The sequence below is a fragment of the Azolla caroliniana genome, unplaced genomic scaffold, assembly GCF_043228905.1.
Source record: "Azolla caroliniana isolate FFs.n. ecotype wild unplaced genomic scaffold, voAzoCaro1.0.p SCAF_9, whole genome shotgun sequence".
Taxonomy (NCBI): Eukaryota; Viridiplantae; Streptophyta; class Polypodiopsida; order Salviniales; family Salviniaceae; genus Azolla; species Azolla caroliniana.
In genome coordinates, this window is record NW_028230444.1 from 1,593,888 (window position 1) to 1,610,315 (window position 16,428).

General features: G+C 37.4%; 1 protein-coding gene, 3 non-coding genes and 1 pseudogene across 4 annotated transcripts; 4 read left to right on the forward strand and 1 right to left on the reverse strand.

Moving 5' to 3' along the window:
• The first annotated feature begins 2,048 nt into the window (after window positions 1–2,048).
• LOC147859767 (U5 spliceosomal RNA) lies at window positions 2,049–2,172 on the forward strand. Its single transcript, XR_015530288.1, has one exon. It is a non-coding gene; the product is annotated as a U5 spliceosomal RNA (small nuclear RNA).
• Window positions 2,173–5,184: 3,012 nt separating this feature from the next.
• On the forward strand, window positions 5,185–5,308 carry LOC147859768 (U5 spliceosomal RNA). The gene has a single exon (XR_015530284.1). It is a non-coding gene; the product is annotated as a U5 spliceosomal RNA (small nuclear RNA).
• A 1,615-nt stretch (window positions 5,309–6,923) lies between these two features.
• LOC147859769 (U5 spliceosomal RNA) lies at window positions 6,924–7,046 on the forward strand. Its single transcript, XR_015530290.1, has one exon. It is a non-coding gene; the product is annotated as a U5 spliceosomal RNA (small nuclear RNA).
• A 1,553-nt stretch (window positions 7,047–8,599) lies between these two features.
• LOC147859770 (U5 spliceosomal RNA) lies at window positions 8,600–8,716 on the forward strand (annotated as a pseudogene).
• Window positions 8,717–9,787: 1,071 nt separating this feature from the next.
• Window positions 9,788–14,754, reverse strand: LOC147859771 (uncharacterized). Its single transcript, XM_087324280.1, has 2 exons — window positions 12,680–14,754; window positions 9,788–12,547 (listed from the first exon to the last, which is right to left on the reverse strand). The coding sequence occupies exons 1-2, from the start codon at window positions 14,595–14,597 to the stop codon at window positions 10,026–10,028; spliced, it is 4,440 nt and encodes a 1,479-aa protein (XP_087180406.1). The 5' UTR covers window positions 14,598–14,754; the 3' UTR covers window positions 9,788–10,025.
• Between the last annotated feature and the right edge of the window lie 1,674 nt (window positions 14,755–16,428).

Sequence of the window (16,428 nt, forward strand, 5' to 3'; positions counted from 1 at the left end):
TCTCAAGGATCTTTAATTTCCTAGGAAATGACTCGATCAATCTTGACAATAGCTATTTTGAGAACTTCAAATGCTCTAGTCTAATTTTAAACAATGCATCTAAGCAAAACCATGCTATCATCGTCATGTTTACCAAAATTACAAGATGCCCTACCTTTTGTAGTTGGGAATTGTTGGGATTGACTACCTAGTACCTACATATTGTCCTTGTAACAACAAAGTTCAATATTGATGCTTAGAGCCGTATCATAATGTTGACTGAGTTGTAGATGCCAATTTTCATTTAGAGCTTCCACTATCAAATTGTCTCGCATGTTGTTCCATATCTCTTTGTTGGAACCCTACATATATTTTGTTTCTTGACTAAGTACATTTGCCTTGAAAATTGAAATAAATTGGATTAAAAATTCATTCATAGTGGTCTTTTATTATAGAATGGATTGGGATGATCGTTCTCCTATGATGGTACTTTTTAACTTCTATAAAATGTTACCAATGTTTATGATAAAGTTGTGGGCTTGCATCATTGCTTTCTAAAGAAATTTAGCTTGAGTACTCCAACGTGTGCTTGACATCACGACACCATTGTTGTTGAGGGAAGGATCCCTTGGAAATAAATGGTAGTTGGTCAAAGCATGGTTTAAACTTGTAGCTTACTTGTGACATATGTGTTGTTAAGTGAACAAATAATACTTCTAGAACACAGTAGGAACTACATACATAATGATATGCCATATTTGTGCAATCTCACCTTTTGTAGTGACATTTGTCTTGACAATTGACGTAGACATCAAGATCCATATAGAAACACCTCATTTTTATCAAACCTATATACTTAACTACTAATCTTGAGGCTTTTAGATCGTTCACATATTTCTTGTCTATTTTCCTTTCTTCATGTAGCTTCACGAAACAATGTGATTTGGAAAAGGAATCTATAATTGAATAATATTGAGTATCAATGGACATCAAGAGGATTAAATGTTATTTTGCAAGCAAAAGAGTTATTCTCAATCGGTAAGGTATAACAAAAACTAGACAAATGTACTTCAACTTTGTGATGGCAATGCATTCATATTTCCTTATAATATGATATATATAACCACGAGGATAAGGTTTTTGTTATATTGTGAAATGCACATAAGTGATCAAAACCATCCTACTTAGCTTATTACTTCTTGCTCAATTTATAGTTGATACAAAGGTACCCTTTTGGGCGGGCTTAACTACATGCGCGCTAAAAAGGGTGTGCTAAAAGGGTGGCACAAAGGAACACATGACCACAATATGTTACATTGCTTACTCTATATTTTAGGCATCCTTCCAAATCATTGTTTCCTTTTTCTCTATTGATGTCTCAATGACATAAAGAAAGTATCAAAATTAAGAGCAAGTGTATAGTAAATCTGTACATAGAGCACGATGAAACAAAATCAAAGGGATTCTAATGGTGCATCTATCACATTGTCAATGGATATATAAGATTGTTTAGTGCTAATTTTCTCCATTGGTCAATTATGATCTAACAAGGGCAAGTGTTGGACGTGTGGGATGTCATAATGATGACCAAAAACCACAATTGGGAGAGTCCACATATATATTGCATGCAAAGGATTATAGACAACAAGCTATAAGTATGACCATTGAGGTGTTTTGTCGGTCATCAAGATGGCATGGATTGAGCATAAAAGTCAGAGTATTCTTTCACCTTTTACTAGAGTTTTTTTTTTTTTTTTTCCCGGTCCGAGCACAAATGGCATAACCTAAATTATTTTGAATTGGGGAAGCTCTTCTTTCGTAAGATGCAACTTCACATCTTACAAATACTAGTGACACAATACAATGCAATTTACTATTATGTACAAGCTCCCTATGGAAAGGGTGGTTGTCATATTATACATGCAAGTAAACTATGGGGACATATAACGCTCTTATTTGGTACAGCCCTTTTTGATGCGTGTGGCTGAAGAAAGACCATCCCACATACAAAGGCAATGTACCTCCAGCCCTATAAAATGAAGACATTAGACTTGGTACAATTCATCGGGATGGCGTGGGTTGAGCACAGAGCGAACTATTCTTTCGCCTTTTACTAAAGAATACCGTGTGTTCCTCCTACCTCAAACGCCCTAACCCTAATTTTTGGGAGGGGAGGCTCTACTACAGAGCTTCCCCTTGTAAAATGCTAGAAATAAACCTGGGAATCTTTTGATCTAAAAGCATCTCATTTTCTGTGACATCTATATTTAGCTCTCTGAGATGTTGATAGTCTACAGGGAATGCTTCCCAATTTTGATGGTAAGCGTGATTGTAATGCACTTGAAGTAACAATGGTATTGAAAATGTTACAAGAGTATGCAGTGGATTGAAAAATGTTCTTACTTGGGTTTGTATAAATCATCTCATGTACAAGAATGTGAATTTTTGCTTGTATTGCATTCCACCACCCCAAAATCTTATATGTAGTTATTAGATATCGATCAAATTCATGAATTCATTCATTTGGAGAAATAAGAGATGATAAAAAGTTTATGTTGTGCATGCCATGAGAATCATATAACATGCTTTCGAAAGAGTATGTAATGGATTGAAAAATGTTCTTACTTGGGTTGTATATCTGATATCATGTACAAGAATGTGAATTTTTGCTTGGATTGCATTCCACCACCCCAAAATCTTATATGTAATTTTTAGATACCGATTAAATTTACGAATTCATTCTTTTGGAGAAATAAGAGATGATAAAAAGTTCATGTTGTGCATGCTACAAGATTCATATAACAAGCTTTCGAGGAATAGTCCATGAAAGATTAGAAGAATCATACAAAACATTGAGGACCAATGTAGAATGGGCTTTTCTCTACATGCCCAATGAATCAAATTTAATCATGGTAAAATATTGGAGTAGCTACTAATAGTGCTGAAGCCTGAAAGAAGGGGTGGGGAAGGAGGCAATGGCATCACCTAACTGTACAAGAGTTGTCCTAAGTTGCATAGCATAACAATATGAGATCAGAGCAAGCTATTTTTTTTGTAACAACACATGAAGGATACAAAATATGCGAAGGGTGAAAGTTTATCTTACGTTGTTAGTTTAATGTGTTCATTTGTTGAGCTTTCTTTAACTTGTTGGACTTTGTCCTTTTGTATTATGAAGATGGTCACATAGAATAGATAAGGAAATCTAAAGCCCTTGCAACTACATCTTATTTATCGATTTTTGTCATTCCTTGAAGGGCATAATCTCCCATGGTTTACCCAATCAAAGGGTGTATATCTGTCTCTATCCTAGAAGAAGAAGGGTGCTACTTTAATCAACATTGTATCATGGGAAATGCATGCAACAATGTGCAAGTGCTACTACACGAAGTTTGCAAGAGATGTGCTTAGGAAAGGGCACGAAACCGAGCTGGAATATTTGTTATTGAAGAAGTATGGATACAAAAAAACAAGGGTAATAGAAAATACTCTTGGCTAAAAATAAGCTTAGGATAAGGTAACAACTCACTCGACTACTGCGGCGCAAGTAATAAGAATGTGACTCAAGGAGATTCCAACATGCTCAAAGTAAGTTGGTACAAGTTAAGAAATTTTTTCATTATGCTAGTTTGGTATGTATGATATATAGCAAAACTAATGCTCTTCTCCTTAAATGGAATGACATCATATTCATATCCCTTTGTGCTTTCATGTGTATAACCATGATGGTAAGACTTGAGATTGCACTTGTTACATTGCCTACCCCTCCTCTTTCCCCACTTTTGTCATCCTCTTCTTTATCATTCTCCTCATGACATGAATATGATCAATTCCATGACGGATGCATGAGCAATGAGAGATGATGATAAACAAAGATTGTCTAATTGTGAATGTTCAAATGATTACAACTTTAGAGGAGGCACGCATGTGTGTGTGAGAGAGTGCATGTTTAATGTGAGTGAAGATTCAATTTCTTAATTGTAATGAAATGGTGATAGTTGTGATTATGAAGTTCAATGTTCAATATCTTTAGACTTTGATTACTATTTTAAGGCATTTTCAATACTTGGCCACATTTTAGAATGTGGATTGAAAAAACATGTAAATTTAGCTATAAGTATTTTAATACTCAACTATATTTTAGAACTTGGATTGAGAAAAACATGTCATCTTTAGTTCTTGTAATTAGCTCAAATGGTTTGATACCTTGAAATGGTTGTTGAATGTCCCAAAGATATTACTATGTTAAGCTTAAATATCTTTGAAGAGTCAATGAGATGTAATGAACATAATGAATACTATGAAAGGCTACCCTGCCATATGTCATGATGTTTCCAGGGGGATAGACTAGGAAAAACACATTAATTACATTGTGGATGTACCAATTGTTTTTTTACAATAGGAATGATATACACTTCCCTTGATTCAATATGGTATTCTACCTATTGTATGTAGCTAATGAGTCCTACCAAAATGGAATCCAATTCTCTTTATTATGGCTGATGATGGTTCAATTGAAAGGTAGGGTAAATAACAAAACCAATGTTGCATATAGTGGTGATATGTCCTCCTTTCGATAGCTTGAATCTCTAGGTTAAGTTGAGATGTGAATGTTGAGTTCTCTCAACTAATGTTAGGATAGGAAACTATAGCTAGGCATTTGATATGTCGGAAAATGCCTTTCTTCTTAACCGGACATTGTGTAAAGTCATATTCCTTCGTAAGTTGATTTCAATACCCAAACGCATTGCTGATACTGAACATGTACAATGGCACACATACTCTCAATCTTTATGATGGCATAAAGTATGCATCAAGCAACCAACACACACACACACACATACATGGGGAGCTAATCAAGAGTACAATATGGGTGGTAGAGTATGACATAAATATATACATATATCTATGATTGATCATGTACTCATATACATATATACGGGAAGCTGAACGAGAGTATATGATGTATGGTAGAGAATGACATATACATACATACATACATCCATATGGTTATGTGCATTTCACAATATATATACCATTCTTCATGTACTCATATACACATATGGGGAGTGGTAGAGTATGACAATGCAAATAGTATAATAAGTTGGAGACATTTTCATGTTTAGTTACGTATCCCACATACAAAGGATCAGTAACCTCAAAAGCTATAAAAACTAGATATTGCACATGGCAGAGTGCATCGGGATGGCGTGGGTTGAGCACAGAGCGAACTATTCTTTCGCCTTTTACTAAAGAATACCGTGTGCTCCTCCTACCTCAAACGCCCTAACCCTAATTTTTGGGAGGGGAGGCTCTACTACTGAGCTTCCCCATTACAAATGCTCCTAGAAATAAAAGCAAAATTGGTTTTGGTATAACAACTCTGTACTTCAACAGAGCAGGTAAGCCATCTAAGTTTAAAGTAGATCTACCTTTAATTGTTAGTTTAATCACTGAAGTGCTATCCTTAAGGAAGGAAAGATTGTTGGTAATTTTTTTAACGAACATATAACTAATATATTCCTCGCCCAATATATTAAATATGTTATAGAACAAGTGTAATGTTCTGGGCATGTCCAAAAATGGTGGATGTGGATTTGTTACACATAGATAATATGACTTGGCTGTAAAATGTATGTTGTAGATTCAAACTTGATTGAAAATAAGCAAAACGCAGGTAAGGAAGGAAAGATTGTTAGTGTGTTTAACGAACATAGATGAAAGGCTAAATAGTTATAACATATATCCATGCCATGCCCAATATATCAAATTTGGTATAGAAGAAATGTAATATTTTGGGCATTTCCAAAAATGGTGGATGTGATTAAGGAGTTCTCTGTACATAGGTATGACTTGGGTGTTAAATGTATGGTGTATAGATCCAAACTTGATTGAAAACAAGAAACGCTCAAAATTTGAGTTGAAAATGTGTTGCATGTAGATATTTTCTTAGAATGTCTTCGAATTAGAAATACACATGTACGTGACAATTATAAGTTATATGCAAGTGTAAATGAAGGTTGCACACCGTGATAGGTTAAAGGTTTGGAAGAAACAAATCTCGAATAATGACTTAAATTTATTGCGACAGGCATTGCTTGTATTAAGAATTAAGAATATCAAGAAGTCTTGTTAAAACATTTCCATAAAAATGAGAGAGAATGCAAACTTAAATTATACTAACAACTTTGTGGATTTGTAGCTAGAAAATATCTCTTCTAGACGAAGTAACAAGAATTGCAAATATCTCAAATTGATGAGTATAGGGATATCTTGTCAAATGCATGTGGACAACTCTGTTCAACCAGAGGTTTGTCTGTCATGTGGACAACTCTGTTCAACCAGAGGTTTGTCTGTCCTCTCTTAAAGGAGGGTATCTTTAAAAGTAAAAGTGAGACTTATACACTCTAGACAATGCAATTAGTCAATTTCTCAGGGTCGTTATACCACATTGTTAGGTACAAATTACAATACAAACACAAAACTATCGTCTATGTGTTCTTTTTCCATTTGAATGAGCATAAGGTTAAGAGTTTCAGTTGCATGTTTAGTAACACATTGTAGTTTCTCTCTCCCTCCCTCACATCATCATCCCCCACACTCTATCATCATTCATGGTGCAAGAGGAAGAAGAGCCCCACCATTTCAATCGTGCATCTGCATAAAGAAAAAATAAGTTTGGCTAATGCAAATGTGTATCATATGATATACGCAAAGAGAAGGCAATTCTAAAGAACCCTAGGGACACAGAGGAAGTGACATGAGTCATGTAGGACATGGCATTCATTGGTGGTGTGAAGAGGAAATAGGCAACAAACTGTACTATTGCCCATAGACCATGGAAGAGACAGAGAGAGGTCATGTTTGTTCATATCCCACATACAAAACGAAACCTCCCGTGCTTTATATAAACCGATTTGGATACGATTCTAAAGTCCATCGGGATGGCGTGGGTTGAGCACAGAGCGAACTATTCTTTCGCCTTTTACTAAAGAATACCGTGTGCTCCTCCTACCTCAAACGCCCTAACCCTAATTTTTGGGAAGGGAGGCTCTAATGCTGAGCTTCCCCATTACAACTTTTCCTAATTGGCAAAAAGTACCAAGGTTTGTGGTTTGTTGCTCGTGTTGTACTTATTGAAAGGGCTGGAATTCTTTTTGTTATGCTTTGCTTCCCTAGCCTCATTGATATTATTGAATTTCTGTATCGCTAAATTAGGCCTGCCAATACATATTGCATTTACAGATCATGCAGATCCAATCCATGGAGGGGGATGACCGCATATTTCTTAGGTTTTTTGGTTGCTGCTTGATTTGAATTTTGTGCATTTAGTTTTCACAGATTTGTCATGATGACGAGAAGAAGTTGGAAGGAGGAAATGCTCAAGGACAGATATGTAACACATGCGTATCTTTGCTAAGAGGAAAATGAGAGTAGAAATATGTGAAATTGAAGGGTACAAAACTCAGAAGCTGAAGTGGATTTGGGTCATACTTATAGAAATCTTCAAGAAATTAGTTAGAACAAATTCTCAAGGAGAAATTAAAGAGTAACATTGAAGAAATTATTATGTCGCCATTTATATGAGAATCTTCGAGAATCTGACTAACATTGAAGAGAGTATTATGTAGCCATTTACATAAGAATATACTAGAATCTCTGGCTGATACAAGAGAGGGAAGAACTAGTATGAATGAAAGTTGTGGGTTGGCTCTGCTGTGAAATTGGACGAAACTATTGGATCAAGATTGAATGTGAAGGTTGTGGGCACGATGCTTGGCACATGAAATTGGACGAGAGTGTAGAAAGAAAATGCATTGTTAACGGCTTGAGAGCTTGATGTGTGAAATTATATACAAAGAGATATAGAAGAATGATTAGAGGTGACATAGATCATTTTAAACATAAAACATATCCATCAACATCTTCTTGACACTTTCGTTAGATGGTAGACCGTTGCATTTGTAGGGTTATGAATGTCACATTATTCATGCTTGAGTTGTTTAGTGTTTCTCACTTAAGACGTTCAAGTGCATGTGGTCTACCCATCACTCACTGTAATGGATCATGAAATCCGTGGGCAAAAATTTGGGGTGCAAGAATGTGGCTCCACAAAAAAAGGCATGGCATAACACAAGAGAAGACCTCATTAGTAACTATTCCATATTGAAATGTAATCAAACTCAATGTTGTTGAAGCATGCAAGGCACGGAGAATCGTTTTTTTGATAATGTCGAGTATGCACCATTAGTAGCGAGAGGATCGAATCTTACCTACAAGGAAGAAGAGTGGCTTCAAGGTTAACGTACAAGAAACCGTAGAAAATCTTGTTCATGCTTAAATGAGATGAAAATAAAATCATATTTATTTGTAATTTTATAGGTATAATAACCACGAGGAGAAAATTCTTCTTTGGACGTGATATATTGTGACTCGTTCTGCACCATGTTTTAAAGTTTAAACCACTCTATCTGATGTCTCTGTCCACATCTTGTGATAAACAAAAAATGGGTGGATCGATACGAAATGTAGATAGCTGCTACTTCCATATCCCACATACAAAGGACAACTGAGATTGTCCTATAAATACGAATTTTCAAAGGTGTTATCTTTCATCGGGATGGCGTGGGTTGAGCACATAGCGAACTATTCTTTCGCCTTTTACTAAAGAATACCGTGTGCTCCTCCTACTTCAAACGCCCTAACCCTAATTTTTTTGGAGGGAGCTGTCTATTTTAACAGAATGGCCTTCCCTCATACAAATGTTTGTAAAGTAATCAAAATGTGAAGTTCCAATGGTATCTCTGAATGCAAGGGTTGCATCAGGGAACCGTCAAGTGTGAGTTGATAGTGCTGCGGCAGAATCCTGGTTTGCGAAGCTTATGATAGTTTGCAATGTTTTTTGGCCCCTCTCATATTTCAGTGTGCAAAATCAGTCTCATTCAGCTTTTAGAAATGGATAGTTTGTTTACGTTTTTAGGGCAGATGTGATGACGTTATTCAGAATGCTTCATCTAGACGATTGTTGGGTTTAGGGTTTAGAGAAATTCAAACAGTACTTCTCTCGGACATTCTCATCATGATTATCATGAAGTAGCTACCACCCAAGGTTTTCAAGGCATATGTTTTTGCAATGTCTAGTTTTAATTAATCCTTCTACCCTTTAAAGCAGTTCACCAGTGATTAATTGGACCTCCTATAAACAAGGAGTCGCTCTAGCAGTAATGTGAATGGCCTGCTTTTCCTCTAGTATTGAGCTAGACTGGACGAATTGGTAATGATGATGTCCTGTACCATCACTCAAAATAAGTTCTCCAGTTCAGTAGTAAACCTTGATTCTGAGATTGCTGATGCTTTGCTATGATGCTAATAAATCTATGTTGTGCATAAAAGTTCTAGGCATGAATTAAATATGCCTGGCTAGCATATCTAGAACTATACTTTAGATATTGCTCTCCCTATTATTGGCCATTGTGGAAATACAATCACTTTTTGTGCATCAAAATTCCCAGCATACCATTATAAGTTGGAATCACACATTTATATAGTATTTGTTATATATTGCTGCATGGCATTACACCTTGTTTATAAAATTCAGAATGAAGCAACATTAAATAAGCATGACGGAACATAATTTAGGTGTAAATGTGGCAAAGAATGTTGTGAAATTTCTTACAAAACCGTTAATTCACATCATTTATATTTTCGAACATCGCCGCTGATAAACCCATGGTGAACCTAATTGAAAACATGCTGCAGGGCATTCTTTTAGGCGCATTTTCAGAATTATGACAAACCGACACACATCTTGAAAATTTGCCCTGTTTTTAATTTAGCATTATCATTAGGTCCTTCGCTGTTGTGTACAGCAATAGGAGATCGCTTCGAACAGAGGACTGAATTAGGCAGCCAAATGAAAGATCTGTTATTGTTCTTTATCTATCCAAAGGAATAGGAAAATCTTAGCATACACCCTGAATGTCCATCGAATTAGAGTAGCAAGAAGGAGAGAGAACAGAAAAAGGACTGGCGTTTCACATGGGATGTCATGGAAACATCGAGATATGATGGTTCGTCCTCCTACTATTGAACCTCTTCATATTCTCTTGCACAACTTCCGATGCCTTCCTCTTCTTACCCATTTCTATCAACTCTTCTGATTCACACATGGAAGGGTTATGAATAGCTCTTTTGCCATCCCTACTCATTATTCGGAAACCTTCATCTGGGTACTTCTTTCTTATCCTTGATCCACATTCTTCCCCTCTTAAACCACTACTGTTGAGGAATCCAGTACCTTTCTGAATATGAGGAACTCTTGCCCTAGGATTATTCCCCTCACATGGCTTTGGAAAGGGTGCCACAGACTTAACTTGTGCATTCACATTCTGATGTTGAGTTTTTGTATTGTGCCATTGGGAGAATTCTCTGTATCCATTTCTAGATCCTTCATCTCTTTGCCTTGAAACACTCCTCGTATACATCCCATCATCCATGTTTCTTCTACTAATTCTGTCATATCCTGGTGGATTCTGATCATCCATGTTTCTTCGACCACTGCTACCATATTGTTGTGGATACTTGCAATTTGTTTCTGAGTACCCTATATCATTTTGCATTATGCAATCAGCATTGTATTCATTGAAAGATTTCTGGGCGATCGCCCTTTCATGTGAGTCATCATCACTCAAGGAAGATAGTTCACAATGGGCACCAGATAAATCTGCAGGGTTTCCTTTCCACTTGAAATTCCTTCTACAATCCTTAGGTAAGAGTCTAATCTCGTGTCCAGCCAGAACAAATACCTTTCTCATCGACAGTAATGTAGACACAAATTCTGGATTTGTAAGAGTGGCCATAGCAAAATTTCCATCTTGTTCAAGATACCTGACAACAAGCATTCCAACCTCAAGCTGTCCAGTGTGCCAAAGAGACCTCTCAAACAACTCATTCAATGCTCCGCGAATCAGTCTATAGTTATGTTGAATTGAGAGACCCTCGATAACAATCATGCAATCATGATTGTTTGAGCGTAATCCTGAGGGTGATTCATTCCAATTTGCAGCGGGAATTGGTGATGCACCAATAGATATGATACAATCTGGTTTCTTCACAGGTTCATCCCCAAATCTTCGTAATTTCAAGCCGACGTTATTATTTGGATCCAAAGAAACACTCCTTGCTCGTTTGGATCCCTCAGTATCTGATAATTCAGCTACAAATGGCTGAGCATTGTGGATATTTGAACCATACCCTGCTCCAGGACGCACATATCCTGGAGGCCGAAGGATAATATATGGTACTTTACTCTCTCTGCATATAAAGATCTGTGTGTTCTCAATGTACTCATCCATAATAGCATCAACAAAGGCCTCTGTGTTGAACTGGAAAAAAGCATAATCCTTTCCTGGCTGAAGATTTACATACTCCAGATATCCTCGTTGATTGCTGTTCCTTGCAATGAAAGGTAATATCTCACCGATTGTTTTCATTACATAATCAATCTTGAACTCTACTCCAGGGGGTGCTATTCCAATATAGAGAGAACGTTGTGGGCATATTGTCCCTTTATGTCTAGACATTAGAGGAACCGACCTTGTATCCCGACAAATAAAGACATCAGGGCCGATCTCTCTTAGGAACTCAGGAACTTTCGCACATTTAAACATAAGAGCATCAGCCATTAGTTCAGAAGTCATCTCTACATAGGCATCACTGGATTCAGGAAGAAGATAAACACGAGACACATACTTCCAATCAGTAGGACCATCAGAACCACGCAAAATTGTGCTGAAATAGCTCTCAAGGTAGTCCTTCTGCCATCGAAATTTGGGGATATTACCAACAAAAACCACTCTAGCTGGCCTTAATGGCATATATTCAATCAATGGCCTCACAGAGGTATAGGTTGCAGTACAGCCTTGAATGTTAAAGTGATATCCATTTATTCCCCACTCAAACACATCCAACTGATTAACTGAAAGAACAATCTGAGCAACTTTTTCAGTTGCCAATTCTATGAAAGCAAAATCCTTGACGGTTTTGATAAGTTGCACCTGACCCAGTCTGGCAGGAGCAAAATCAAATCTTTCAAGGAACTGTTCCATCATAGTTCGCAAAAGCAAATCCAAGTTCTCAATACCATCTGGTATACAGCCCACAAAAACAGATCTTTCTTTTACAATCTTTATGTGATTATTGGGTTTCTCTGAACCCACATCTGATGTCCATTTCCAGTTCAACTGTATTAAATGATTAAATGGAGTACACCCTGCATCAGGTAATTTCAGGCCATACTTTTGTGGTTCGTTACGTTGACTAACATAACCCAATGTGTGCCCTTGTGATTCATCATAGTGATTAACATAATCCATAGCACACCCTTGTGCCTCATAGTATTGATTATCATAAGCCAAACCATACTCATTAGATTCGATGCATTGATTATCATATGTAAAAGAGGGACCTCCAATTAATCTGTTATCTGGTCCATTAGAATGGCATGGTAATTGACCACCTTCACTCTCCTCTCCTCGCTCAGACCCTTCGCCAATTTGCCACATATGCCCTGGTTATTAACAATCCACCACACAGCAACTGATAAGCAATACATCATAGCAAATATCACACAAGCACGAGCAATCTTTAATATCTTGACATAAATATGGCATTCAGGAACATAAAGCACCAGCAATCCTACCTTCTGCAATATCACATGGCATAGATGGTGCTTGGCCTTGGAAACAAGATCGTTTGCTAAGGGAGCTTTCAGAAGAGTGATTGATTGCATTTCCAGATTGAAATCTATCAGCACATCGTCCCTGGGTCTTCTTTGAATCTGCACGCTCTGATCCATTATTTAGGCTGGATAAACCATACGCACTTATAGAGCCTCTTGTTCGGCAACCATACATGTCTGTGCTTCTCTCGGATACTATCATGTGACTGGACCCAAGTTTGCATCGATCAGGATGGCTATTCATAGTTCTTCCACTAAGACTAAATCCAGGGGGTTCATCTGGCAGTGGGCTTTCTAGCACACTTTTCTCTCTCATGTTCAGCTTTGATATATCAGTGGTCTGACCTTCACATCTACCATGCATTGTTGAAAATTCTCTATCTGAACAACCTCTAGAAAAGTTTGCATTATCTAGCGAATCATCATGCATCAAGTTTTGATATTCCTTCTGAGAAGAATCTCTCGACGAGTAATCATTATCTTCACAATTTCTGACTTTGTTCTCTGTAAAAACATCATCAGTGGCAACATCATTTATATGCCCATTTACTGAAATGCATTGTTCTGTATCAGCATCAAGTGACTGAGCCAAGCTTGCTAGTTCAGTGACCATGGTACTTGCATGACAATTCCTATTTGATTCATAATATCTCACATTGTCCACACAATTTCGGGCAGATTTCTCTCTACTTTTTCGTAGAATTTTTTCTTTGAGAGACTCAGCTATGATAATACCTAAATTTGAAGGAGCTTCATACTCACGTGGTAGTTCCCCTACAGATTGGGAGGTCTGAAAAACGACTCTATCTGATGATTCTTGGACTCCAGTTAAAGGAGATTCAGTGTGCAACTTCTGAACTACAATAGTATTGTGTATACTGTCCGATTCAAAGTCTTTCACTTCTTTGACTTCTGAAGCAATATCTTGTTTGCCTAAAAGACCAGGTTTCGAGTTTACTTCCATGACTTCTGAACCTGCATCTCGTTTGCCCATTACAAAACAAGTCTTTGCTATCACTTCCTCAACTTCTGAAACAGTGTCTTGTTTGTCTAAAATACTAGGTTGTGTTCTCAGTTCATTGATTTCTGAAACAACATCTTGTTTATTTGAAAGACTAGGTATTAGTGTCACTTCTTCTACTTCTGAAACAGTGTCTTGTTGGTCTAAAATACTAGGTTGTGTTCTCACTTCACTGATTTCTGAAATGACATCTCGTCTGTTTGAAAGACTAGGTTCGGACTTCACTTCCTTGCATTCTGAAACAGCATCTAAAAGACTAGGTTTGCCTTTGCCTTCCTTCTCTTCTGAAACATCACCTTGACTAGATTTGCCTTCCACTTCCTTGACTTCTGACACGTTACTTCCTTTTTCTCCAAGACTAGGTTTAGCTTTCACTACCTTGACTTCTGGAACAGTATTTCGTTTGCCTGCAAGAATAGGTTTAGCAGCACGCCTGCCTCTCTTCACACGAAGACGAACTTTCTTGGCCAATTCACTAATGGAAACAGAATCTCTTTGATTACGAGAGTTTCTTCCACTTCTTCGCAACACAGGAGACTGTTGAAAAACAGCTTCTTCTTCTTCTTCTTCTTCTTCACCTTCTTCCTCTTCATTTTCTTTTTCTTCTTTAAGTATACCTTCAGTCGTACTGTCTTTTACTTTTTCCATAACTTCATCTCCTCCTGTAAAGCCCAACATATTTGAAGGATATTTCTTATTTCCAGTGTCGGATGAAGTTCTGCAACCCTCAGACGGCTCTATATTGCAGCTATCCGATGGAGAAGCTCGATTTTCTTCGACAATAGCAGAAGGGGAAGGAAGGAGACTCTGGTCAATGTCGATGACCACAGAATTCATGATAGCAGAGGAATCTACCATTCAATCATGAGAGATAGGTAGGAATACATCCAATCGGAAGAATTCAATGGAGATGGAGATAGAGAGAGAAGCTTTTGGCGAGGCTAACAGGAGTCGGCTGTGCAGAGAGAAGGCGAAGGAACCATGGAAGCTTGGGACGTACCCTAAAACCTTTTTCTTTCCTCTCTGTATGTATCTCCCTCTCTCTTCTCTCCTCCGTCGGCACCGAAAAGAAATATCCTGAAGAAGAAACAACCATTAACGATTTGGTTTCACACCTTGTGGCCTAACGATATGTCTCTCTTTTGCATACATACATATATATAACCAAAAACACATAAACACTTTGGATTCTTGTTGGTAGTAAAATCCTGAAGGCGACATTGGCACTGTTACATAACAATCGGCAAGGGTTCGGTTCGAGAGTGTCAAACTGAAACGGTTTAAAAAAATAAAATTCGAAGCTTAAATTGAACTAAACCATTACAAAAAATTCAAGCTCAAACCAAACGGTTTTTGAGACGTTAAAACCGAGGTTTTGCAATTTGCTTTTGGTTTTCATGTTTTAGATCAAAATTCAAATTTTCACTTTTTTATTTTTTTAAGTGTTCGAACCACGGTTTCAAATTGTTTAAATGGAAAACCGTTAAACCGATAAAGGCTCGAACAGAAACCAAACCGTTTACAAAAACCGAAAACTAAACCTAAACCGAACCGTTTAGACCGTTAAGTTGCGGCTTCGCGGTTCAATTCGGTTCAAACCGAACCATTGCCGTTTTGATCTCGTTTTCTTGATGACAACGGACCACGGTGTAGTGTAAAATCCCAAAGGAACAATCTATCTGAATGGATCCATAATGCTATATCACAGTAGGTGTAACATGTATCATTTTTTCAGGAAAGTCAGTCTATCCGTTTCGAATAGGAATAGGAATTTGCGGTTGCGGTCGGTGAAACTCTGACCATCTTGATTTGGGATGGTGGCAAGATAAAAACCTGGGGAGAGATCTCAAATGTGACATTGGCCCACGCACACACAACCAGTTTTGTTCCCGTTTGCATGACGACAAGACGGAGACATCCTGAAGGTTCCATTCACCCGAACACATCAGTGGTTTGGTGATCATTTGCATTATGGCATGGGAGAGAGATCCCAAAGGCAAACATTTTGACCCAAACACAACTGCTAGTAATTGATCCTTGTCCTCTCACTCATTGTTATCTCGATTGATGGTGTCACTAACTTAAAAGGTCACGATCCATGTATGGCCAAGATGTGTTCGTGTATCTTAGAAACTTTATTCCATTGTATCATCGAGATTGAGTTTATCCCTTGGTCGATGATCGACAAAGTAACACATCCCTTCCATTATGAGGATCGGAAATAAAGTATGCACATATATGCAATGTTTACATTCATGGGGAGGGGGGGGATCATTTACTTGTCTGCTTTCTACAAGGTCGATGAGGATTCGTGGATCATGTTATACAACTTATGAGTAGAAGAAAACATAAGAGAAAGCTACTACATCATAGTATGTCACAATGGTCACTCATACCATCACCCTATGGATAGATCTAAAGTTGGAATATTTGCCTCCCTTACTTTTAAGGACTTCAAATGTATTTGGATAGTACATTTGGATAGAGCATATGACAGGTTAGCATTGATGAATACATTTTGGAATTTTACTTGTCAAAGTTAACCGCACAACAATTTGCACTAAAGCAAAATAACTTGGCAAATTGATATTTCTTAATGGCAAATGAGTTTTTGGCTAAGTTATTGTTGAGCTATTTTGCTACAATGCATTGCCAGATTACTTGACATAATGCAATGGCCCTAGTACAA